We start from the raw sequence: 25,576 nt of genomic DNA on the forward strand, positions 1-25,576 counted from the left end.
TGATACCTTGTTTTCTATTTGAGGTCAGAGGCGTGTGCTTTCTGGTTCTGTGCTTCCTAATGCCGTTGCAGATAGGCCCACATCTTCAAAAACAGCCTTTGATCATGAGCTTGTCATCTCTGTGCATGAAACCATCTGTGCCCAGGAACGCGTTGGTTTGTGAAAGGAAACAGCTTTTTGCACCTGCACATCTGCAAGCCTGTTTCCTTTCCTTAAGCAGCAATTATTTATGAGCAGGTTTGTAGACCCCTGAGAGATGGGGCTGATGGTAACGCTGACAAGAGGGTGATGGAAAGTGGAAATCCTGAGCATGGACATGCACTGAGAAGCTGAGGGTGCTTTTGTCCCCAGTCACCCTGCTCGGAGGATGTTGTAGCACTGAGACTTACCAAGTCCAGGTTCAGTTCCTGGCTGGGCCTCAGGCATGACCCATGGGACAGAATCACTCACGTTTACCCTTCTTGCCTTGGTTTTTCCATGGCATAGAGCAATTTTTCCAAAAATCACTTAAGCACTGGGAAGCCGGAGTGCATTTGTCTGTGAAATGCCCAGCTGCTGTCCTGGGCAGCCCTTTCCTTACAGACTGACCGATATTTGAAGCTCAGCCTGCTGTCTGCCCTAAGCAGTGTCTCTGCAATGCACTCAACCTGTACCGAGCAGCGTTACCTGTGCAGGCACATGCAGCTGCCTCTGCAGGCAAGGATGGGCAAGAGAAGAAGCAGCAGGTGCAGGGTAAAGAGAGCAGGAACTGGATCATCTTGCTGGTCCTGGGAAAGAAGCATTACACATGTGCAGCTACTCTTTCCTCTTGCCAGTGGGTGTGGAAGAGCCTACTGGGTATCCTGGCTGTGTTCACAGGCGGACTCGTGCTTGGCTTTGTTCTGGAAACATGGAGGTGAGATTGCAGAGGAATGGAAACTACTCAGGTGCTGTTCCAGCATGGTTCCAACATCTAGCAAATTGGGCAAAGGAAGAAGAGCTGAAAAATAGGCAGCAGCTCTGAGGAAGTGGTTGGGATCTGCCAGCTCCCCACGGGGAACTTGGTGAAAGCTGCAGGCAGGTGCTGAGGGCACAGCAGGGCTCTGCCTGTGCAAAGTTCATGCAGATGGGAACAGTTAAGAAAACCTCAAACTCTTGACATCTGTAAAGATCTTAAGTAATTTGGGGAAGGCCTTGACCAAAAATGAATGTTGCCTATCCACACATTTGGTTCTCCCCTGGCAAAAGGAGTAGGCAGGATGAAAGGGGGACAGCAGCAGGAGGAAAGGAGTTGTCCTCCCTGTTTATCCTTCTTTCTGCTCTTGCCTAAAGACCCTCGTGGTCATGTCCAGGATGACAGTTCCCATACAACATCCAGGGTTGTATCAAGCCAAAGAGCAAAGGTCCTCCTTTTCCTTAACTGCATATGAAAGATAAATGGAATATATAATGTAATATGTGCAGCTAGAGAGCCTGTGTTCAACAAAGAGACTGTTCTGAAACCTGAAATACCTTATTTAGCTTCGAGTTATTTTACATTTCCCATTTCCTAAGGCTTAATACAATTAGGCTTTGGTCTGGTAGCATGGCTCCTATGGATAGATGTTACTTACTGGTCCCCTCTGTTGGGAATGATTTTTTGTGTGGTCGAGTTTAATAAAACACATCATATTCTTGAGGGGAATTTGGCTTTAGCTTGTCAGGCCTTAATGTGTTGCTCCAGGTAGAAAGGACAATGTGTCTGGTTTTGTAAGCAGTCTGTTGTGATAGTTAAAGGAATGCTTCGATGGCAAAGCTACTGGAAAATAGAGGAAAAGCGCAGAAAAATATCCTGTGGGGCTGAGTTGTTCTTGCTGCCTCTTTTTTTTTTTTCCCTTCAGCTAGTAAGTGCTGACTGAGATGTTTTGCAGAAAGGTAAATTAATTTTCAACTTGGTCGTACTCCTTTTAACTGATACAGGGATACCTTGCAGCACCACTTGTTTCCTGTTAAAGTGAATGAGATGGCAAAATCTACGTGCGCTTCACTGGGTGTTGTGCACCATAGCAAACAGGCTAGATATGAGGGCCCTCTTCAGATCAGGTAGTCTCTCTGAAAAAGGGCATTTCCTTGTAATACAATTACAAAAACTTGTATTTTTGTTAGTTATCTTGTGCAGAGTGCTGTACTGGGCATTAGGGAATGTCTGAGGAGACTGAAACAAAGACCATGGGAAAACAGATACCTGGAAGGGGATGTCCAGAGGTGTGCTTAGCTTCCAGTATGCCAGAGCCTTCCTTGATGGCATGATAGAAGGGAGAAATAGCCCATGGTTCAGGTAGGGAAGCCTCACAACTGTAAGGAAAAATCAGATCCCACCCCTGACTGGCACTGGAATTTGGTTTGTGATGAGTTGCGTCCTTCTTGGCTTTGGTTTCCTCTCAGCAGGACCCTCCACAGGACTGGGAAGACAAATTGGCTTATGTGTGCACTAAGTGCTTTTCCAAGTATTTAAGTAATGGAGTGTTAGGAATACTTTTATTTTTGTTTGAATCTGGTTAGTTTCTCCAAGACTAAATTACTGCATAATAGGTCCTGTGTAAGCTCTCTGAGGAGACAATATGCGATTTTTGTGCCCCAGTGGGAACATTTTTGATTCTTTAGGTCAATTTAGCAATTCCTTGCTTTAGACCTGTGGATCAGGGTGTTTCAGTTGGCAGTTTAAGAGGTGTCCATCAGTTGCAGTCTCATAATTGCAGGATAACTCTGATCCAACCTTCTGCTCAAAGCAGGGTCAGCCATGGGATCGGACCAGGTTGCTCAGGGTGCTTCCAGCTGGGTGTTAAAGCCTCCAGAGACAGAGGTTGCTTTGCCTGGTGATCTGTGGTCGCCTAAGGAGCCTTCTGCTCTCTTCTGTTACAGAATGAAGAGGAGGAAATCAAGCTGGAGATAAATATGCTAAAAAAGTACTCCCATCACCGGAATATTGCTACATATTATGGTGCTTTTGTAAAGAAAAGTCCTGCAGGTCAAGATGATCAGCTCTGGGTAAGTGTTCAGTGTCATTTCTTTTCACTAGATTTACAGCTCCTTCCTTGGAGCTTCAGTGTGCTTGGCTTGGACTCTGTCTCAGCAAAGCTCTGAAGTCATTGTTCTGAAGAATAACATATAAAAGAGAAAAATTGCTCCTCCCTAGACATCTTCCATCCCCTATGATTTCCTTTGAGGATGGGCATAAAGTATGTTATGATAGTTGTGACTTGTGCTGTCATTTTGATTTGTTATTTGAGTCTTTTTTTTGTCCAAATTAAACACTTCTGTGGAGTTTTTTTTTCCAAAAGTGAAAGAGCTTGTCCTTTTCCCCTCCTCTCCTTTTTCTTCTTGCTTTCCTCTCCTTTTTTCAGTTGGAAAATAAAAAAGAGAGCAGAGGAATTAGCAATAAAGCAAAGAAGAATAATGAATCCTCCAATTTTTTGGAGGCAAGGTTTTTAAAGCTCTGCATCGTAATGAGAACTTTTCAAATTTTTAAAAATTTCCTGTGTTTTTTGGTGCTGTTAGCTCTTGCTTTTCTGATTTTGTACTTCATATATAAAAACCCCTACCTATAACCTGCAATAGGAGAGGAACACTACTGGGTTTGTTTATTTATTTAGCAATGTGTGTGATTCAGGAAATGAGATTTTAAGTCACTTGGCATCCGGGAAGGCCACATGTAGTTTGCCGCACCTGGGTTGTGGTGGGGTGGGGGTTTGCACGTGGCATCTGTGCTGGCAGCCTGGCAGAGCTGTGGTGAAGGTGCCCTGTGTTTGTCTCCCTGCAGCTGGTGATGGAGTACTGTGGTGCAGGCTCTGTCACTGACCTGGTAAAGAAGACAAAAGGGAACTGTTTCAAGGAAGACTGGATTGCTTACATCTGCAGAGAGGTTCTCAGGGTGAGTCCTGCCAGCAGAGCTTTGATGCTCATTTGCAACAAAAAGGGCTTTCCAAGCCTTTGGTTGCTAAAATAGGTCACTAATGAGCATTATTGTTTAAAGGTTGTGATCCGTGGGGCTCATGGTCTGTGGTCCTTGAGTTCAGAAGAGCCTTAAGAGCCGGCTGCTTGACATCCCATATTGTTGTAGTTAATCCCATTTTCTGTATGAAGAACAGAAAATTCCTGTTTCCTATGGCAAATAGCCATCTTCTAAAATTCCAGACACTGGGCCTCTAGATAAGTAAATAAATTCTGTGTTTTCAGTAAGTCTGTCCTCCACATTAGGAGATCTTACTGCTCATTTGCTTCAGCTGTTCACACTGTGTAGTATCTTTCTGTTCATAGTTCCTGTACCTGCACACATTCAAGGGTCCCTTTTCCACACTATTAGAGACAACGTTGACTAAACAGTGTTCCAAAATCTTAAAGGTGGCCCTGCTGGGACAATATTCCCCAAGACAATTCTTGGGGCTATATTTCATTCTATGCAGGCTTAGGGCTACTTTATTTTTTTTTTTCCCCTGAGAAGTACAGAGGATAAAACAATTCCCAAGTGTAATCTGGTGAACTAGCTTGGAAAAAAAAAATATAATGTTGGAACCTGTCATTCTAAATTCCCCCATTACAGGGTTACTGATCCATCTTCCTTGTAATGGAGTTTTGCATCTCTTCTAAATAATGGTAAGATAAATGTGTATTCTGGGAGATGGAATTCAAGTGGCATGCCAAAGTAATGCTTAAATAGGGGTAAAACTTAGTTCCAGGAGTTGAGAAACGTGCTCAGTAGAGAGCATTGGCCATCTTACAGGGATTTGGCACTAATCTGCAGATTATAGTAATTATATCTGGAGAGTGTGGGGAGGGCTCTTCTGCAAAAGAAAAAAACCTTAATGATGTGGTCAGGTTGCTAAAGCAACTGATTTTAAAAGGTTTGGTTTACCCTCATGCAATTGAAAGCCACAACAGCATGTTGGTAAAAGCAAGAGATTGGATTTAATCACACTGGTTTCTAAACAGAGTGGCCCAGTTGCACATGGATTGACAGTGCTTCCTTCTGGGAAATTTACAGGGTGGGTGGAAGCTCTGTTTGAATCCATTAATATTGGAGAGAATAAATGTTTTGAGTGAAGCATCTCTGGCTTACTGTAATGGGTTATTTCAGCGTGTTCCTTTATATCTATGCTAGTTCAACCATGGGCAATTTTGAAATGAAGGAGAATGTAGCAAATATGAGCTGATTGAAAACAATACTTGCTGCATTCAAAAAGAGGTCTGACATGGTATTTTTAACTATCTGTAGTGCATTTACCATTGAATTTACCATTTTGCTGAATGCTGTCCATACGGAGCATTCTGCTTTGTTCTTTTTCTCTTTGGTCTGCTTTTAGCACATAGACTCAGGAGAATCCCTTAATTCTGAGACAGAAGTTTTTAAAATACTGCTACCTTGTTCTCTTCACACTTAACTTCAGAGATGCTCCACTGCTGTCAGGTCTGTGGAGAGGAAGACAATCAAACTCGCAGTTGCTGTTGTCTCTCCTCCCCCAAAATGGGCTCTTCATGTTGCTAGTAACCTCTGAAGTACTTTCCTTACAAATAAAGTCTGAAAAGGGTAAAAGTGCAAAAAGGCAACAGTGTCACACTCATGGTAATAATGTTAAGGAGACAGGATAAGGAAAGTCTGGTTTTCTTTTAGGGCTTGGCACATCTTCATGCTCACCATGTCATCCATCGAGATATTAAAGGGCAGAACGTTCTTCTCACGGAAAATGCAGAAGTAAAATTGGGTAAGTTCCCTTAAAGGTGTGCTAGAAACCTGTTTGTTAAAGTTTAAGATTTCCATCTTGTCTCAGAGAGAACCTCCAGTAACCTAAGAGCAACAAGTATGCAGAGTATTGTTAATGGTTGTGCCTGTAAGGTGTCTGTCACGTAGAAAAGGCTGAAAATGTGACAGGTTCTGCTAGGATGGTTCTCACAGCCTGTGGGGAATGCAGCTACTTCTGGGCAGTCAAACACAGAGCCTGTGTAGTAAGTCACAGCAGCACCAGGCCTTCACAGCTGATCCCAGCATGCAAAGATTTCCACAGTAAAAAAGTAGTGGGAACAAATTACACTAATCCATTTATTTCTCTAAGGGAAGGGGTCTTGGAGATTTTTGTAAGTCTGACAATATGTGAAATTACTCGTTTGTAAGGGCTACCACTGAGCTAATAGTCATCTCTCCAAAAATTTGGAGGGTTTACTCATTTCCTTTACTTCCTGTGACATGTCAGTGTTGACAACTTGTGAATTCCTAAGAGTAAACTCAAGTATATATCCCTCTTGAGGAGGGCATGTCTTTCATGTTTTGGAAAGACATCACAGGGAGTGCATGGCAATGTTTTAAAGGAGAAGTCTCAAGGGAAGCACTTCTCTTATTTGTGATGATCTTTATGGTCCCTCTCTCTCTAATTGAAAAAATTCACTGTAGAGTTGGAAAACAAAAATTATAAACATGACTTGTGGATGTGGGGTAAGATGTTTGCTTGGAGCAGGTAAAAGTAAGTACTTTAAATCTCATTATGGTTTAACCTTGTGGCAAAAACTGAAGTCAGAGGGAGTGTTGGTATTGTATTAAATGAAGGCTGGATTTTGCTTGTAGTATCTAAAACATATGAGCTAGTTGGCAACTGTTACCTCTTAAAACAGGTGAGATGGGGCAGTTGTGTGTGTTTATGGTCTTGTATAGTTACCAGTCCCACCATTCTCCACATGGTTGACAAGAAAGTTAAATCTTTCTTACTCTGGGTAAAGATGAAACAGATTTACTAAGTACAACAATTTTTAAAAAGCCCAACAGTTGTTTCCAGATATATTTAGCCTGGTGTCTTAAAGCAAAGAATCTAGAAAGACAGGTTCTCAATCCAATTCCGTTCCCCTTCAGTGTAAGAGTGCACACTTCCCATCAGAAGCACAGAGTGCACAATGATCCCAAAGGTCGGGTCCACCTTATACTTGGAGAAGGTTTGCTGAGCAGGCACATTAAATTATAGTAGTAGAAATGATTGGAGTTTGCAGATGATCTGCAGTAAGGCAACATGAATGGGAAAATCTGCTCCTTGATTGCAACCATAGGGCTGTCTCCTTTCAGTCCTTTCTTTTCCCTGCTACTTTGCCTCCTCTGGGAATATCCCCCCAGTTCTATGCCCAGTGGATCCAATTAATGTATCTCAGAGGGTTGTTCAAAGAGAAATACAGTCATGTAATTATTTGGTTTCATGTTTGAACAAAACCATTTTGCTGTACAGTCCTGATGAATGTAACACCCTTTTCAGCTCAAAGAGCACCACACGATTCTCTCATTATGATGAGTCTGAGATCAGAATAAAGTAGTAGACTCTCTGTCTTGTTTAAAGATACTGTATGAATGTAGAGAAGGAGTTATTCCAGACAGCTCAAAATGATGTGATGGTTCTTTGCAGCTTTCACAAGTTGGCCATATTAGACACATCCAAATTTGCCTTGTCTGTAGATCCTATTTTTTCTTTCACACACTAGTCCTACTTAATGTAGTGTTTAAATTAAGCATAAATTATTCTGTGATGACTTCCTAGACCAATTCATGTTGCTGTAACCTGCCTGGCAGATTTAGCGTGCTGTGTATTTGATCCATTATTTGATCAAAAAGGAGGGAGGGAAAAAAAAGGAAATTAAATTTTAGCTATTGGGACAAGATGTGCTGGAGGAACTCAGATTTTATACACATTTTAGCCCGAAGATCTGGTGTTCCAAACAGGACAAAAGTAACCAAGCACATGTTCTGCCATGTGAATACAACTTTTTACTGATTTCTTTACCTCTTCTTGGATTTTCAGTGGACTTTGGTGTGAGTGCTCAGCTGGACAGAACTATTGGGAGAAGAAATACGTTTATTGGCACACCTTATTGGATGGCACCTGAGGTCATTGCTTGTGAGGAGAACCCAGACTCTACGTATGATTACAGGGTAAGTGTTAAACTCTGCATAAGGTACAAAAACATGCAGGTTATTGCTGAAATTCTGCTAATTTGAAAAATTCAAACTTCCTGCCTTTTAAACCACAATAATACTAGAACTGCACAAATAAAAATATTTGTAATATGTAGCTGAAGGCTCTTCTTAAGATTGGAGTTTCATTATTAATTATTTTATGTGCATTGTTAATACATTACATAGACTTTAATGGTCTTCTCTGCAATAAGGAAGTACTGATATATGAAGGTTGCAGGTCTGGATAGGAAAGAAAGGAAGAGAGACCTTCTGTGCTGCACTGGCAGAGTGAGGTCATGTTGTGTGTCTCAGTCATGACCAAAGAATGTTCTTGGATTTTATTTTTCGTGCCATGCCAATCTTCTACTGAAAACTCAAGAGATTATTTCTTGTCTTCATTCCCTGTCCCCAGTCAATTTCCTTCTCAGAATGTGTACTTATCAAAAGATACAGTTATAAAGAATGTGCACTCCTAATTCTAGAGATTTCTTTGACTTCAGTAATAATCACAGTTTGTCAGTTTTCAAATAGATTCTGCAGATGGGAGTTTAAAACTGATCAGCAGAGGGTCTTGGAAGCACTTATACAAACAGTGCTATGACTCAGAAGGTGGCACAGGACCGGTCTTTTCCACAGAGATTTATAGCTGATAGGATGAGAAACGTAGCAGGAAGCCACTATGTGGCTTCTTTGTCTTAAAAAAACAAACAAACAAACAAAAAAACAATCAGAAGAGTAAAAATACATACACATAAATATGTGTGTTTACACACTGAGCTTTACAAACATTCCTCATTCTCCCTGTCAGCTGTCTGCCTCTTTTGCTTTGGATCTCCAAAATTCTTTGTAGCCTGGAAGTTTCTCTCATTGTCCCCCAAACCTGTGGTACTACCCCAGTAGTCATTTACTTAATAACAGATCTGGATCATGAATCCATGAAATTTCCACCTGTTTTGTTGCCAAATCCCTTCACAAACTGTGATAAGAACTCACTTTCAGCTTGTGTAAAGAGTTCAGAGCAGCTGGACTGAGAAGGCTCTTTTGATAAAGTCAGGTTTAGTTGGAGAGCTGGGCTGGGTATGAACTGCTATTTATGTAATGGTTTATTCCTTCTAGTCTTTGAAGTTTTGTTTTCTCTCGCTGTGTTTTTAAAAGATAGTTTTGGAGAAGCTCTGCAAGTTGGTTTGGTCGCCTCTCATTCGGCTACATTTAGACACAAAAATAGTGAAATAATGCACATGGTTAATCAAGTGGAAACCTGTGAAGTTTTTGCAGTCACTGGTGGTGTTTACGATTTACCTTCATGATTAAAACCTGGCCCTTGGCATCCAGATCAGCTGATTAAAGGGAACTCCACTCTGTTAACTGAGCTGAACATATGCTGCAGCATAAATTTGACTGCATGGTGTGCTCTCATGTGCCCAAAAACGTGTAACTGGAGATTTTGTAGACAGAAAAAGTCAGTCCCTGAGCCCTGAATATAGTTTCTGTTCCACTGTTGTAGAAACTCAGCAATGACTGCTCTGAAATAAGCATTAAGACCAAGAATTTTTGGGGCCAGAAGGAGGAGGGCGAGGCACTGCTGTGTCTCACTACCTCATGAAAACAGATTTAAGACATATATTTAAATGGTGCCTGCTATATTCTGGCTCTTGTTTTTTGAATGCAGAAGGTCTGCATTTTGGGGCTGGCTGCTTAAATGATGACTCAGCTGTTCAGAGTTGCACGGGAAATGGGAAGCTTCAGGCTATTAGCACACTTCCTAAAAGCTCAGTAGGGAGTGGGAGGGAGCAGAATATGTCATTCCTACTAAAACAACATGATCCAGGAGAGATCTAGGGAAACTGTAAATAAAATAACAAAACAGAAAAAAAAAAACAAAACAAAACCTAAAAAACCAGAAGAAAACAAACAAAAAAGCTTGAATGTTGCAAGCTGCAATGTGCATTGTTTCTTTCCTGCAGAGTGACCTGTGGTCTCTGGGAATCACTGCTATTGAAATGGCCGAAGGAGCTCCTCGTAAGTGATTTTGTATAAAGGTGGGGGTCTCTGTGCTTTGTAACATATTTATTCTGTGTTAAAATAACCCATTTTTGGCTAACACATAGATGTGCAAAATTCTGGTTCTGTCTGTATCTTTAAAAATAATCTCTAACTTTTTCTCCTTTGGACTCTTTTGCTTTCCTCTTCCTTTTAGACCCTTTCAGTCTATATTTTGATTCCTTGCCTTCATTTCTTAGGGAAACAAAATTTATTTTTTTTTTAGAACTCTTGTTAGCATCACATTGTTGACCACTGCCTGTGGGTTCAGCTGAGTAGAAGTGATTGACATGTTAGCAGAAAACATTGACAGGAGTGGCTTTGGGTTTAGGTCAATAAAAATAATTATGGCAGTTGGAGAAGGTAGGCCTAAAGGTTATATTTTTCTGTACAGTTTTGGGGATTAACACTGTTTTCTCACGTGTAATGGCTTTGGTCCATGACCACATTCTCAACCTGACAGCAGATTACCATGGTTTTACAGCCTGCCTGTGCCTGCCAGGTGTCCCCCTGGCTCCTCCAGTGAGCCTCTGTCAGCAGAGATCTGTGAATGCAAAGTCCCTGTGTGTTGTGGTTTCCACGGAGGACTGACTGCTTTGCCCCAGCTCCTGCAGAGCAGATGTGATGTGATGGGGTATCCTGTCACCGCTGAGAGCAGGGGGGATGAAATAAATCATACTCTGGCCTGAGCCTGAGAGCGTGTAGGCTGTGTTGTTAAAAACACACTTGGCTGTTCTCCCATCAGACTTGGTTTTCAATAGGAGCCAGCTGGAGTTCAGGAGCACTTTCGGACCCTGTGCTTCAGCCAAACTGAAGCTTGGTCCTGAGACATCAGTCCATGGGGAGTTTTCTTTGAGAGACTTTTTAGCTTTGCATGCCAGTTTCTCGTGCCACTTGGATTCGATGTTTTCCCTAGTTTTGACAGGGAAATGCTATGGATTAAATTCTGTTGCATTGTGTTTTGTTTACTGTAGTACAGCAGTGTCTGGGACCCAGAGATAGAAACTAGAATTTTTCTGTGCCCCATGTCCACTGTATCATGTATTACTGAAAATACAAAGGAAAAAGTCAAAACCAGAACCCAAATGTAAGAAATGAAAGCAGGTGGATGCAGACAGAAATTAATAGAAGGGAGGGAAGGCCTTACCAGAATAGTCTTCTCACTTGTACTAATGCTGTAATGCTGTTGAAGTCCATTTGTGTTAAGAGAATCACTGCTGGACACTGACATGTAAGAAATCAGCCTCCATGTAGTTCCTATCAGTTGTCATTCAGTAGCTCTGTTTGGTGAAGGAAAACCTTTGACCCCTGATGTTTCTCCGTGGCAGATGGAGCACACTCATAATTCCCTACAAAATGCCTGGGATAAATGAGATGTGACAGTATTTACTTTCTGCAGAGTTCTTCGTAGCTTCAACTTCCCACAACAGTAACACTGAAGTGAAGTGCGTTGGGCTGGAGAGAAACCGGCATCTGAATGAATTCAGGAGTAGAATCTGTTGCAGATTGCCTAATAACGGTGCTCACACTCCCAAGCACAGCGTGGGTGAACTGTGCGCTCAGTCATTCCACTCTGTGCCAGTGAGGCAGGTTATGAGCTCCTCGCTTCGCGTCGGGCTTTCTTCATCCTGCATTTTCTCATATGCCGTGAACAATGTAGCCAAGAGCTTGGTTAAAATGGAGCTTATTATTTATCTGAACCATAAGCCAGACATAATGACTAGATAAGTATTTCAATCTCAGCTTTAACTTCTGCTTATGTAAAAACACGCTTTGGTGTATGAAAAGGTAAGCTTTTTTTTATGTCCCTCTGAAGCCTTATATATCAAAAATATGAAGGAAGTTTTACTTGTTCATGCATTGCAGCTTTTCTTTCGAATCTCTTTTAACTGGAAATTTCTGTGTACTCAGAAACTTGGTTTCTTGGCTGTAGTGTGAATTTTTTTGACTACTGTTGTGGTTTTGGGGCAGGTTCTGTGCTGTTTCAAGTGGGGATGTTTGTGGAGGACTATTCCTCTCTGTTGGTAGAGCCAGGCTCACGGCCCAGCTGGGTCAGCATGGTCTGGCTGTGGGAGGGACACAGGGAGGACATGCACCCTTCAGTAATTTGTGGTTTCTTTTGCAGCTCTGTGTGACATGCACCCCATGAGAGCTCTCTTCCTCATCCCACGGAACCCACCCCCAAAGCTGAAATCCAGAAAATGGTAAAGAGATGTGTATAAAAACCTATAGTTCTGGCTTCTGTGTTGGGCCTAGGAGGATTTTAAACTCGCTTGTCCAGAGACAATGATCTTGTTCTAGGAGGTGTTTCTCCTTGACTGTTTCTGGTGCTGGGTTAAGCCAGAGGGCAGGTATAGTTTACCTTTGGGAAGTAACACCTTTCTTTTGAACTCTGCCTAAACTGCAGCAGTTGTTTAATTTTGGTGTTTGTGGCTGAAATTGCAGGATAGGCAAGGAAGGCTTAGATGGGCTGCTTGGGGTCAGTGCTTTGTCAGAAGACTACATGGACATTGTGGGGCTAATGGCAGTCAGTGTGCCCTACAGATAATTACTTTTAAATGAAGTGTATAAAGAAAACCTTCACCTGCTCTGTCTATTTCAGGTCAAAGAAATTCCTAAACTTTGTCGAAAGCTGCCTTGTAAAACATTATTTGCACCGTCCATCCACTGAAACCTTGCTTAAGCATTCTTTCATCCGAGACATGCAGAACGAACGGCAAGTGCGCATCATGCTGAAAGACCACCTGGACAGGACCAGGAAGAAAAAAGGAGAAAAGGGTAATATGGCAAAAGCAAAATAAAAGGCACTTCAGAGTGCAGGTCCTCTTCGCATTTTGGCGCAAGGCAGATGCGACTGAAACAGCAGAACCAGGAAAACTGAGACAGCGTAGTCCTTGATAGTGGTGGGGCCATTTTGAAGATCTCTTTGTCAAAGCCTGGGTCCTTCATGGTGTTTGAGTGCTTAAGTCTCTGGAACCTGACTGACCCTGAGTCACTGAGAGCAACCCTGATGCTAGCAGGAGTTGGTCTCTACTTTCTGGAACATCTAAGTGGTGCTCCACAAACGTTTTCTGGTCTCTTAGTTCATATTTCTGTCCCAGATCCACCTGTTGTGTCTCCATAATTTTATCTTGTGAATTCTTTGGGGGCAGCAGGGCTGCAGTGAAGTGTTTTGCTGCACTGCTGCACTGCAGTGTTTTGCAGTGGAGTGCACCAAAGAGACCTAGAGAAGACCACCAGCAAAACACAAATGGATATAATGGATCATCTGCCTCACAGAGTGGATCAAGAAAAAGAGAGAGTCTGAGTTTGTTACAAAAAACAACCTTACTCTTCAAAGCAAAACCTGGAAGAAGCAGTGCTGGAGAGGGGATAATACTTGTGTAAATGCCTCTATAAATGCCATGGCAGACTAAGGGCTGTGCAAAGGGGGAGTGAGCCCCGTAGCCTGTCAGCCAACAAATTTCTCCTTCCTTCTCTCCTGTCTTCCTCTTCTATGTATTTTATATGGCAGAGGCACTGTGAGGGCGAACTTGGAAAGCGCTATGGTGTTGGAAGGTGTTTTATAAACTCCAACCAAGTAGTGATTTCACAACAGGAATATTTATGCCTAAAATGAAACTGCTCTTGCAATGTAGATTTACTGACTCCACAGTAGCAGTTGCAAAATCTACCACCTCTTTCAGCTATGAATCTCAAAGCACATTGGAATGGAAAGATAGTAAGTCAGAGTTTCTCACAAAAACCCTTGGGGAGGGGCAGGGAAATGCAATGATAACAATCACTTCTTGATGGATATTTTGACCTGAAAAGTGCTATTTTAATCAAGGCTCCCCTGAAATGGAGAACCTTGTAAAATTGCCAGACCATACACTTCAAAATAGTAACTTCCAAAAAAAATAAAGCCCCAATTTAGCATGCAATATAGCCAGCAATGCAGGGTAGGAACTATCTGAAATTATTCCATTAAAACTACCTTCATGTTAGTCTTGAATTTTAAACTATGGGTCAGTCTCTTCTAAACCTTTGTGCTAAAACTAGCATTAGTGGAGGGTTTTTACTTATTTACTTTGATACAAAGAGAAACCTGGATTTACTGAAGGCCTCAGCATAGCCATACAACAGGTATGAGCAGCAGAGCAGTGCAAGGCTTTTATGTCCTAAGTGTCTTTCTAAAGATCTTCTCTGCTGGTGGTTCTGTGGGGGTTGGGTTTCTCTGTGGGTTTAACCTAATTTGTTTCAGATGATGGAAATAGGTTGCAAAACCAACACAGTCAGTCAACAGAAAAGCGGTGTGTGTGTAAAGGAGCTGCCCTGAAACATTACCTGAACTAGATTTTGAATTATGTACGTGGATATTTTGCCTCCCCTCAGCCTCCCAGTACAGTCTGTGACTTCTAAATTCCAATTCCTGCTGAGCCTGTAGTTCAGGTTGAGAGCTCAGAAACAAAGTTCAAGATCATACCTTAAATAACAGTATCCTCCTCTGGGGTTTGTTTATTCTCTTTTTTAGAAGAAACGGACTATGATTACAGTGGAAGTGAGGAGGAAGATGATGAGCTGAATGAAGATGAAGGAGAACCAAGGTTAATTTTATTACTGGAATAGAAAATTTGACTGCCCAAGCTGTTCTCACTGAAGGCAGCTCTCCTCAGCCAGAACAGCTTTCTTAACTTGCTCTGAATCCCTAATCTCCTGTGTCCCCTTTGGTAGCTTTAACAGTTTTGTAGCTGTCAAATATAACTGCTGGGTATAAAATGTCTGTAATAAGCTGCTTCTTAGTTCCCCTGCAATAGGGAGGAAACTCTCAAATGAAGGACCCAATAATCAGCTTCAGGCTGGTTTGTAGCACAGCGAGTGCGGATGCGCAGTCAATGTGCTGGAGATAAATCTTCATTTCCCAACACAGGACACCAAACAATTCCCAGTGCACCTTGTATTCTGTCCTTAATGTTATGTTTAGTCATGTAGAAACCTCCTCTTTGTTTCAGCTCCATAGTTAATCTCCCAGGGGAGTCAACTCTCCGTCGTGAATTTCTGAGGCTGCAGCAGGAGAACAAGAACCGTTCTGACCCTCATCGCCAGCAGCAGCAGCTGAAGGACCAGGAGAAATACAAGAAGCAGCTGCTGACAGAGCGGCAGAAACGGATTGAGCAGCAGAAGGAGCAGAGGAGGAGGCTGGAGGATGTAGGGACTGGCTTGTATTGTTATTCCATGTGCCTGTGGAAAGTAGGCTTTGAAAGGCGAGAAAGGGCTGTGTTAAATTGTCGGCACAACCTGGAACTTAGTTTTCCACCTTGGGAGAACTGTGAGACACTTGAATGTAATGATTTTAAATGGCCTCTGTCATTTTCCCGCTGACAACCTGCCCTGAGCTTTGGAAACAGAAGAGGAAAGACATTTTGTTTGAGTTAGTTTTGGTGGGAAGCCCAGGCAGATGGGATGAGAGATCCCCATTTCTTTCTCATGTGCGTTTCCCAGTTTGGTGTTAGTCTGGTCCAGAGTCCTGACCCTGCTTCTGTTTGAGATGTTAAAAGGTAGCTGCTGCCTTTTCAGCTGCCTGCCTGAAATGCTGTGGTATTGGAGGCAGGGTTGAGTCATAGAATCATAGGTTGGAAAAGACCTCTAGGATCATCCAGTCCAACCTTACCCCAGCAATGACAAGTGCACCACTAACCATGTTCCTAAGTGCCACATCCACATGTTTTTTGAACATTTGCAGGAATGATGATTCCACCACTTCACTGTGCAGTCTGTTCCAGTGCTTGGTCACCCTTTCAGTAAAGAAATTTTTCCTAATATCCAATCTAAACCTCCCCTGGCACAACTTGTTTGTTACCTGGGAGAAGAGACTGACCCCCACCTGGCTACAGCCTCCTGTCAGGGAGTTGTGGAGAGTTACAGGGTCCCCCCTGAGCCTCCTTTTCTCCGGCCTAACACCCCCAGCTCCCTCAGTCACTCCTCATCAAACTTGTGCTCCAGACCCTTCATCAGCTCTGTTACCCTTCTCTGAACTCGCTTCAGCACCTCAGTGTCTTTCCTGTAGTGAGTGGCCCAACACAAACTGAAAATAACCAGCATGTCTCTTCTCATGAGTATCTGGCAAAACTCAAGCATGGTGTGAACTCTGGAGCTGATGTTTGTGAAGCATAGTGCTGCTCCAGAAAAACAGGCACTTTGGAAAAACCCTTCTTGAAATGACAGGAAGACATTTGTCATTAGATTAGCTACCAGCTGTCAGGGAGATCTTGCATGCCTGCGTAAATGAATGACAAATCTGCCTGGGCTGCCAAAAGGGCAGAGGTTTCACTTCAGGTTTGGCAGTCGTGGTGGTGGCGGCAGCTTCTGCTGGGTGGTGTGTGGGGTGTCCCCCGTTAGTGACTGCAGAGCAGGAAATGGGCCTTGTGATTAATGAGCAATGGCATAAGTAATTGATGGGTACAAAAGTAAAGTGAAATGGGCAATGTTATTCCCTGGCTCTCTTCCAGCACCAGAGGCGAGAGCAGGAGCTACGAAGGCAGCAGGAGTGTGAGCAGAGGTGGCCAGAGGCAAAGGAAAAGGGTAAAGAAGACAAAAGGGCTGTGGAAGATGAACACTTCATAGTAGATGGACAGAGGAAGTTAGAAAAGAAGCAGGTATGAAGAGAGCAGTTTGCAGCTCCCTGTTCCTGTATCTGGTGTCTCTCTCTCTTCCCTGAGGATATTCCCATCCTCTTGAGTCATGGACCAAAAAGGGGCTTCATTAAGGCATTCACTGCCTCTTGTTCTCAGATTCAGCCTTTTTTTGAGTTAACTTGCATGGTACTGAGTCATCCTCCTTATCTACAGCAGGGACACTGCCTCTCCCGCTTCTGTCCCTTCTGTTCCTCTGTGCTGAAATGGTCTTCACTCTGATTTAAAATTCCTTTTCCCTGATCCAAGCATTAACTAAACCTAAGCTTAAATCTGTAGCTTCCATTTTGTATTCTGGTTGTAACCAGGACCATTTCTTTTTCACAAAAACAGTGAAGCAGAGGATAATTTTAATGCTGAAGTCTCGTTGTTAGGTTTGGTACATTGGCCACCATGTTTTTGTGATGTTTCAGCTGCAAATTGATTTGTAGAAGCATGGAGTGTTTGATTAAAGTCCTCCAGTTTTAGGAAAAGTAAACAGAAGAAATATGATTTTCTGACATGCTTTCTAAAAAGCCAGATAGAGTATTTGGTGTCAATTTATTCTTCCTGTTGCTCAGAGTTCTGACTCTTCTGTGGGCCCTGCTGGAATTGTGCTCACTCTGTTCTTTGAAAAGCCACTATTTCCAGCAGGCAACTTGGTTGTCCTCCAAGGCATTGTTCTCTCTGAGGTTCATCACCCTCTGCTTTCAGAAGATGGAAGATATGCAGCACAACAGGAGGGGGCATCGAACTCTCCCCAAAGATCAGACACAGCTGCTGTCCCTCCAACATGACCACAAGCAGAAGAAGAAGGAGCCTTCCTCGAGTTCAAATGCACCAGTGCAGCCTCCATCAAGCAGCACAAGCAAAGAGGTACTGTCTTGGCCAGTGTAGCATTTTGGAGCCCTGCAGTTTATGATAGTGTGGTTCTGCTGAAGCCAAAAGCAGACTGATCTTTAAACCTCAATCTGGAGCTTGACCTGTGTCTTACTGCACACTTAAGCTACGGTCAAGTCTTTGTTTGCCATTAATATTCAGAGGATAAGGGAAGGGAAAAATTGTTCTGTCACTTCTACTTGAATTGAGAGAGGGGGTTGACTGGTGAATAGGGAAACAACATTCTTCTGGTCAGCTAGGTGTCATTCCCTTGTCTTTCAAAGAGGAATGAGTTAAGGTAATATCATCTGACATTTAACAGAGGTCTTTGCCTGATGTGAGGGTTCACAAAACTGACCCAGACAGGGAACAGCATCATGCCTCTCAAGTACAGACCTCTGCTCCCCAATATAAGGCTGTGATGCCTTTTCTTGTTTTTTATGTCCCAGGATAAGATTTGATGGATCAGGGCCACAGAACCATTTCTTGGGAATTCCTTGACTTTGCTTTTGCACTTACCCTGTCACCAGCAGGTCAGGACAGGTTTTCCCTGCACATCTGTGTCCAGATGTGAGCTCATTGTGTGCTGTATCTGGTCTCACCAAGCACCAAAGTGAACGAGCTGAGAGGCAAAAACTCCAAGCTCAGGCTTGACATTGCACAGGCTGAGGTCAGTTCGGGGAGTGTCACCTGCATGAGTTTGCATCTGGATCATAATACATTGCATGAAGCTCCCTGTGGGCACAGAGCTGGGGGGTGAATTGTCATATCTGGTTTTTACATCTTTCTTGCTTATGGTAGAATTTGCCTTTCATTATTAGGAGTTGCAAGTAATGAAAATGTGGTTTCAAGAGCATAATGATTGAGTTCACTGGGGTTAGAATTTTGTGGTGCTTGGCTGTGGTTGCTTGTTTTAATAAGGTATTTTTTGAGAGGGGGGCGGTTTGGTGTTCTTTTTTCCCCCAGTGGAGATCTGTGAGACTAAGTGGAATCATTTTCCATGTCCTCAGCAGTTTCTTGGCTGTGTTAAGAATATGCTTACCTTTCTGACACAGGCACAAACATCCAGATAAAGTGAGAGATACCATTAAGAATGCCCGCCCAGACACAGATAACTGGGTATTTTTATGGCATTATTCTCTAGTTTACTGTGTTGGGCCTTTTCTGGGCTGCTGAATCAGAGGATATGCTGAAGATTTACACTAGAGAATGGGAATGAGTCATATTGAATAGAACTGAAAAGAGTAGTGGGGTCATAACCACAGGATAAAGATTTTTGTAATGAACAATGCCCTCGGGAAATTCATTCCTTCTAAATCATGTTTCTCAGTCTTTTCCATAGTGCAAGTAACATACCAAAAGATAGTGTTAAAAGTGTTTTAAAGTAGAAAGCAACGTGCAGTAATGTCAGCACTAGAAGGGGGTAATAAATGCGCAGCAAAACAGGCTGCATGTTGTCAAAGATAAGTAAATATAGACAGATGATTCCTCCCAGCTAAAATCCCAGCCTGCAGAAAAAGAGATGACCTAGAGTACAGCAGATGGAAACTCAGGCCCTTCTCCTTACTGCAGTTTGGAAACGTGATGGAAAAGGAAGGGTTGCAAATGGAGAGAAAGTAGTGGTTTATATGCTGTGCCAGGGCTGTCCTCCTTGATGAGAAAGTCCATCAGAGGTGGTTTACTCTGTGGTGCTGCGGGGGGAACATTCAGCCTCCAAAACCTGGGGCTCAGTGTGCAACGTGCTGTTGCTTTTCTCCTTCTCAGGCCGAGGACCGAATAAAGAAGAGCGATGCCATCCAGCCTTCCCTGCAGTGGCCAGCGGCGCTGGGGCACGAGGCCACGCCACACTCCAGGATGGGCTCGGGCAGCAGCTCCAGCCCCTGCACCCCCGCGCCACAGAGAGCTGTGGTAGTGCAGGTACTGCTGCCCCAGGTGGGGAGGAGGGACCTGGGTGGTTCACAAGCAGAAAAATACATCGGAAAACTGATTTTCTTCATTCCCGGCACAAATGACTGTGCTACCCATCTTGGAGGCTTTTCAGTGACACTATTGCTGCTAAGTTCTGTTTGGAATTATACTCAAGCACTGCAGGTCAGGGTTAGATAACAGTTATTTCTATATACTTGATGCCTGATTGCTGGTTCCATGATATTCCTCTTAGATGTTTCACAGAAAGCCTGAATGGCTGCACTGTTGCAGTCCCTGTGTGATGTATTATTTACACGGTGCCATAAGTGTGTGTGGTGGCACTTTACAAAAAAAGTCCAAATCCAGAATTTTTATAAGTGAAATCATGTAAAAAATAAGAATGTTAAGTGAGCTTATCAAATAATCTGAAGGTAGGTGGAGATGCAATAAGGGCAGTGCAGAGTCAGATTTTGCTGTGGTACCCACAGGGGAGTGGCACTCAGAGCAGGCGTGAGCATTGTTTGTGTGCTGCTGTGGCATCTTGTGGCCTTGTTTCCTTCTGCACTGGATCTTGAAATCAAAGGGGGATGATCAGACTGCAGAGGAGGGTTGTTGGTTGCAGCTCAGCTGCCTCCAGAGCATGTCGAGCTGTCTCACTGCTGAGCCCAAGCAGCAGGGTGGGCTTCTTTGAGGCTATTGTGGGTTATTGCTATGAGATTAGGTTATATTATCACAAACTTTTTTTTAAACTTATTGCTGGCAGCTGGAGTTTTGCTTGGCATGAGCTTCAGGTGAACATCTGCATGAAAGATTATAGAATCATAGGATGGTTTGGGTTAGAAGGGACCTCTAAGGGTAATTTAGTCTGTTTTCAGAGATGGGGCATCTGCAACCTCTCTGGGCAAACTCTTCAGTGTTGCACCACCTTCACTGTAAAAAATTTCTTTCTTTCCTGAAATTCAGGATCCTGACTTGACTCTTTGCCTGAGCTGTATTCCCTCAGGACTGCAAATTCCACAACTGCATGATCACTGCAGCCCTGGCTGCCTCCAATCTTGACATCCCCAATTAGCTCCCTTGTGTTGGTAACCCTGAGGTCCTGTATTGCATCTCCCCTGATAGGGCTGCCTGTTACCTGGCTTAAAAAGTTGTCCTCCTTGCATTCCAGGAGTCTTCTGGATCACCTAGAGCTCCCTGTGCTGCTCTTCCAGCAGATGTCAGGGTGGTTGAAATTCCCCAGCAGGATATGGGGAAGCAGCTTCTCCTTATCATTCTACTTCAGTTTGTGCCCTGAGAGAGTCTGTGGAGTCCGGGAGTCAGATAATAGCTGGCTGTTAGTGTCTCTAAGTCAAAGCCTCCCTGTGCCTTTCCTGTTCAGGTTGCTATTTGGTGATGATGCAAAAATCACCACAGAAAGATGCTTTGAGCAGAAAGGTCTCATTTCACCTGATAGCCTTTTCCTGGAAAAATATTTATGTGTGTCTTCTCACATCCTTTTTTTCCAGGGCCTGTTTGTTGTTTCAAGTCACGAGTATTGTAAGTGGGCTGAGTTGATGGCCTAGCTTGTAGCATCAAATCACTGGAGAGCTACTGCAAGGTCTGCAAGAAGGACATTTGTATCTTAGCCTTGGGTAGAGACTGGCAGCTTCCCTCAGGCAAATATTTCAGCCCTACACTAGCAATGGGAGCATCCATAGTTTATTGCAGGGCCTTTGGGATTCTGCAGGATCACAGTGGCTACACAGAGGATATTTCTGCCCTGTTGAGGTGCCACTCCCAGGGTGAGAGGAGCTACGTTCTAGGCTGGCTTCTTCACCTCGGACAAGTGATCACTCCTTTGAACCCTGTCAGTGCTTCCCTGTTTGGTAGCACCTCTCCCAGCTGCCAAGAGGAGCAGAGAAGAATGAAGCAGTGTATTTACCAACCTCTTTCACATTCCTTGATGGAAACTACACTATAAAAATTTTATGTTGTTTAAAGTGATGGTGTTACTTAAGGATAATAGCAGCAAGTGAGGTACAGTTGTTGCCTGTGATTTCACTCCCTGCTGGGAGCTGCCCTGTTGCCCACTCACGAGGCACAGATCCAGCTGACAGCCCACATAGACAGGGAGAAGCCAATTTGTACACTTTACCTGCTGTGTTTGCATGGAGACCAGATGAACTTCAATGGGTAATTTGTAAATCCTCTGGAGGGTTATCTTTCCCTTTGCTGGTTGGGAGCAGCTGGTGATGTTAATAACAGCATGTTTGGATATGTTGCCTGCATGAACTGTGTGAAGTGTTCAGGCAGTAGGGGTGATGGGCCAGTTAGTCACCTGGAGATGAAAAGACTCACAGCAATATACTTGTGAAGTTCAGTACGTGGGTGCCTTGTTGATTTAAAATAAAAGTGAACTGTGGAGTTAAAATGTAAGCTGAATTCATTACAGATGCTGCACTGAAGAACTTCCAGCCAAGTTTTTCAGAGAGGGGTCATCTGTCATTACTGCTCTGCTGAGACAAAAGTGACCTCTTATTTTCAGCAGTCATATTCTGTGAGATCCTGTGGCAGATCCTTGTTGCCCAAATCTCTCTCAGAATTATTTCACTGGAAGACCTAACACAGCCCCTAAGGTGGAAGGAGCATGATTTCTCAGTGTCTAATATGCTACCTGTCTGCTGAGGGGAATGTGAGATGTTACCAGTTCAGAGTGTACCATTGCTACCTGTTTTGTATCAGTGTCATGTTGTTTGCAGTATGGTAGCAGGTCTGGTAGATTTCTGTTGTCTGGAGTGATGTGGCTGAATCAGAACAGGAGGGCTAACAATATTACAAGAAATAGATGTGCATAAAGTCATGGGCTGTCCTGGTATCCCAGAGCACATCTGCTCAGAAGTTTAAGAAACTCTTTCTCCTTATTCTGGTCTGTAACAACACTTGCACTTTATCTATTTCCTCTATGTAGATTCAGTTCAAATGAGTAACTTGGGCATCCTCCAAAAAGCAGCATAGCCTGTCTTTTTTAAACTTCTTCCTTGTAAATCTTTTTGAACTAACTCTAGTAATGAGTGTTTTGTGCTGTATCACCTTATGTTATCATTTCAGGGATCAAAGGGTTCTTTTCCTGAGCTCCGTTATGTGTCCCTTTAAGGTTTGAAGACACACAGTAGATAACACTGTCTCCACTACTGCTTTCTGTTCATGAGAAGAGCTGCTGTCCTTTCAGTGTTACTTAAAAACAATTTAAGATTCAAAACTTGTTATTTTAGAGTAATTGTTTGGTGAGGTTTTTAAATTTTTTTCCCCCATACAAATGATTTTATCTGTAAAACTTTAAAGGAATATCAGGCACTGTAATTTTAGGGGTTATCTGAGATGATTTTGCCTTGCTGTGGAAGCAGGTGTCTCTTCTTTACATGGAGCTGGCGTATTGGTCTCTCTCTGCCCAAAGAAGGTATGTGGGCACCATCTGCAGAGTTTGGATTCACTCTGTTATTTATATCGTGATTCAGCAAAGCTCATCCATGCTTTTAGGTACAAATAATTTTCTGGTAGTCTGCAGGACTCAAAAGCTGGAATTTAAAAAGAAATGCACGTATCTTGTTGAGAAAGTGACAAAGAAAAAAAAATCCTCCTATATTCTGATAATAATACAGTTGCTGTAAAACCTGTTCCTGTAGCTACAATGAATCGTTTCAGGGGAACACTTTGCTGCTCAAATAATTCTGGTTAACTAAAAACTGTTATTAGTGACAATCATGTTGGACATAAAAGTAATTTTGACAAAATGAAAGGACATAGATTATGAGATGTTCTAACTGCTGAAAAAGCTATTTTCTGTAAAGGGAGTCAACAGAACATATTGTCCCAAAAAGGCAGGGAAAGCACCTGAATATTTAACTAGGTGAACTTAGCAAAACTGGTTTTTGGCAGTTGACTTTGCCATGCTGGTCTGGGAGGTTGTGATGAGACATCTTTGGCATCTTTAGCTGGTTTTAGAATTACTACTTGTCAATATTTAATTGATGTTGGACATTGTTCCCAATAAATAATTAGTTTTGTACAGTTACAGGGAGTTTTTAATTATCTCCTGAAAAGCTGTGTGCAGTTCTCAGTTACTGTGTTTTATTTTTTAGGATGGGGGAACCGGAGAATTTTATAGACTTGGGCTGATGATAAATCAGTAAAATACTCATCTGAGTCATTCTTTGGGGGAACTGAACTGCAGCTACTCTTGCAGTAGCTCAGTTGGGACACAAGAGTTTGAATTTAGACAAAAATTGCAAACCTCATTCTTCGGCCTTGAAGTGTTGGGGATGATGATCTTTCCTTGCAAAAGAGGTATCTCCCAGGAAGCCCTGGTCTTGCTTTGTGTGGGAAATCTGACGAGATAAAACACAAGGTGGTGTAGCTTCAGGCATTTCTCTAATATTTTTTCTATTTCTGTAACATCAAATTGGTTCTAGCACAGCAATCCCTGCAGACAGGCCCAGCTCACACAGAGTTTCCATGTGTCCTGTCTTGGTCTCGTGTTCAAGAGGATTTCTCATTTCAGGGAGGCAGTACACTCAGCTGATGTGTTTCTTCCTCTTTGGAAGGTGCTAGTGTAGTAGATCATCAGTGTATAGAATTTAAGGGACCTCTATACTTGTCTTGCTCTCTTTTTTTTTAACCCTTCTTTTAAATACCAAAAAAATCAGAGGACTAAATGTTGAATATTTTAGCTTGAGTTTTACCATGCTTACTTCTTGTTCCCTTGGAGTGAAAACTTTGTAAGGAAGTGATTTGATTCCTTCCCCTTCCTGTGCTGTGATTGGGGTTTTTGCTACCCTAATACTCTAATTTGACAGCTTTGAAGAGATCTTTTAAACACAGGTGGTCACAATGGGATCATGGGATCACAATGGGGTCACCTGGATGTGACCACCCACGAGGTGTAGTCTGAGCATAGTTTCATTTCTTACTACATTCTCAAGTTTGATTTATTTTTTTCTTCAAGTAATTGTAACCTTTGTTATGGAGGAGGGCAAGGGCCCTCTCATAAGCACTGGAGCACTTGAAAGCACTTGGAGCTTCCAGTTTTTCTTCTTTGACTCCAGGCTGGTGGTGGTCTTGAAAAGACTAGTTCATAAGTTCAACATCAGTGTTGGGGAGGTGAGTTCCCCCAGTGATTAGGCTGTCTAAATTCTGCAGTGGAAGCAGTGGTGAGGTTTGAATGAAATATATTCAACAGTATTATTTGCATTATTCATGTAACTAGTTCACTGTGCATTACCAGTGACCTATTTGCTTCTCCATAGGTTTAAGAAAGGTGTGTATATATATGTATATATATATGTGTATATATATATATATATAGCATAGATGTGTTTACTATTTCTTTTTATTGTACCCTTCACCTTGAAATATTTGTGCCTAACATGCTAACCTGCTGGAAATGAATAAGTTACTTCACAGTGAATAAAGTGAGTGGGGCTGTATCCAAACGCAATCCTCCTTGTGCATTTACTGAAAACTTGATCTCACAAACAGAGCCACTGATACTTTTTGAGATTAGTACCTGTTACGTAGGCAGGGAAGTACAATTCAGCATGTGTTTTGTTTGTTTCAAGTGTGAAAATTTCCGGGCTAGTAAGGACGTGTACCACAGCAGTTCACTGTCAGACATGGTGACAGCCCCACTCAGCCCTGTGCAGGATGACGTGTTCTGGAGCGTGAGTCAAAACGAAGAGCAGCCCCCGAAGGTATGTGGAAATCAGGGTGTTTGACACTGTCAGTGTTGTGGGTTTATGTGTACATATACATAGGATCTGCAGTATCTGTGAATGCAGATACACCTCTTGTTAGACCAGGTATTTGTGGCTGCCCTTTCTCTGAAAAATCTGACTTGTTGCAGAAAAGCTCCTTAGTTTGTATAATTGAGATGATGGTGTATTTCTAACAGAATTTCTGAAAACAAGTACAAGAATATTAGGGTGGGGTTGTGTATGTGCATTTGTGTGTCCATATTATTACTGTGTACCTGGGGGGATGTGTGTCTCTCCTTGCCCAGCCTGTGGTAGCAACAGAAGGTAACCCACCATCTGGGGAAAGCTGCATTCAGTGACTGCAGATGCATTTTGTTGTCTGCTTTAAGTACTGACCAGGAGTGGTGCTGGCTCTAAGGAGAGGTTCAAAC

The 25,576-nt window shown here is 42.8% G+C and overlaps 1 protein-coding gene across 2 annotated transcripts in view; it reads left to right on the forward strand.

Annotated features, from left to right (window-relative positions):
- NRK (Nik related kinase) overlaps window positions 1-25,576 on the forward strand; it is a 91,054-nt gene that overhangs the window by 31,628 nt on the left and 33,850 nt on the right. The window contains exons 4-16 of one of the 2 annotated variants that reach the window (XM_027898911.1): window positions 2,881-3,006; window positions 3,779-3,889; window positions 5,627-5,717; window positions 7,785-7,915; window positions 9,904-9,958; window positions 12,105-12,183; window positions 12,582-12,757; window positions 14,493-14,565; window positions 14,971-15,166; window positions 16,468-16,614; window positions 17,344-17,505; window positions 19,273-19,425; window positions 25,011-25,142. In XM_027898911.1, the coding sequence (XP_027754712.1) occupies window positions 2,881-3,006; window positions 3,779-3,889; window positions 5,627-5,717; window positions 7,785-7,915; window positions 9,904-9,958; window positions 12,105-12,183; window positions 12,582-12,757; window positions 14,493-14,565; window positions 14,971-15,166; window positions 16,468-16,614; window positions 17,344-17,505; window positions 19,273-19,425; window positions 25,011-25,142 (1,632 nt within the window). The remainder of the gene's footprint in view (window positions 1-2,880; window positions 3,007-3,778; window positions 3,890-5,626; window positions 5,718-7,784; window positions 7,916-9,903; window positions 9,959-12,104; window positions 12,184-12,581; window positions 12,758-14,492; window positions 14,566-14,970; window positions 15,167-16,467; window positions 16,615-17,343; window positions 17,506-19,272; window positions 19,426-25,010; window positions 25,143-25,576) is intronic. The other variant, XM_027898920.1, reaches the window with a different exon arrangement.

Source organism: Empidonax traillii, unplaced genomic scaffold, assembly GCF_003031625.1.
Source record: "Empidonax traillii isolate 1590-97213 ecotype Southwest subspecies unplaced genomic scaffold, ASM303162v1 scaffold20:size5563877, whole genome shotgun sequence".
Lineage (NCBI taxonomy): Eukaryota > Metazoa > Chordata > Aves > Passeriformes > Tyrannidae > Empidonax > Empidonax traillii.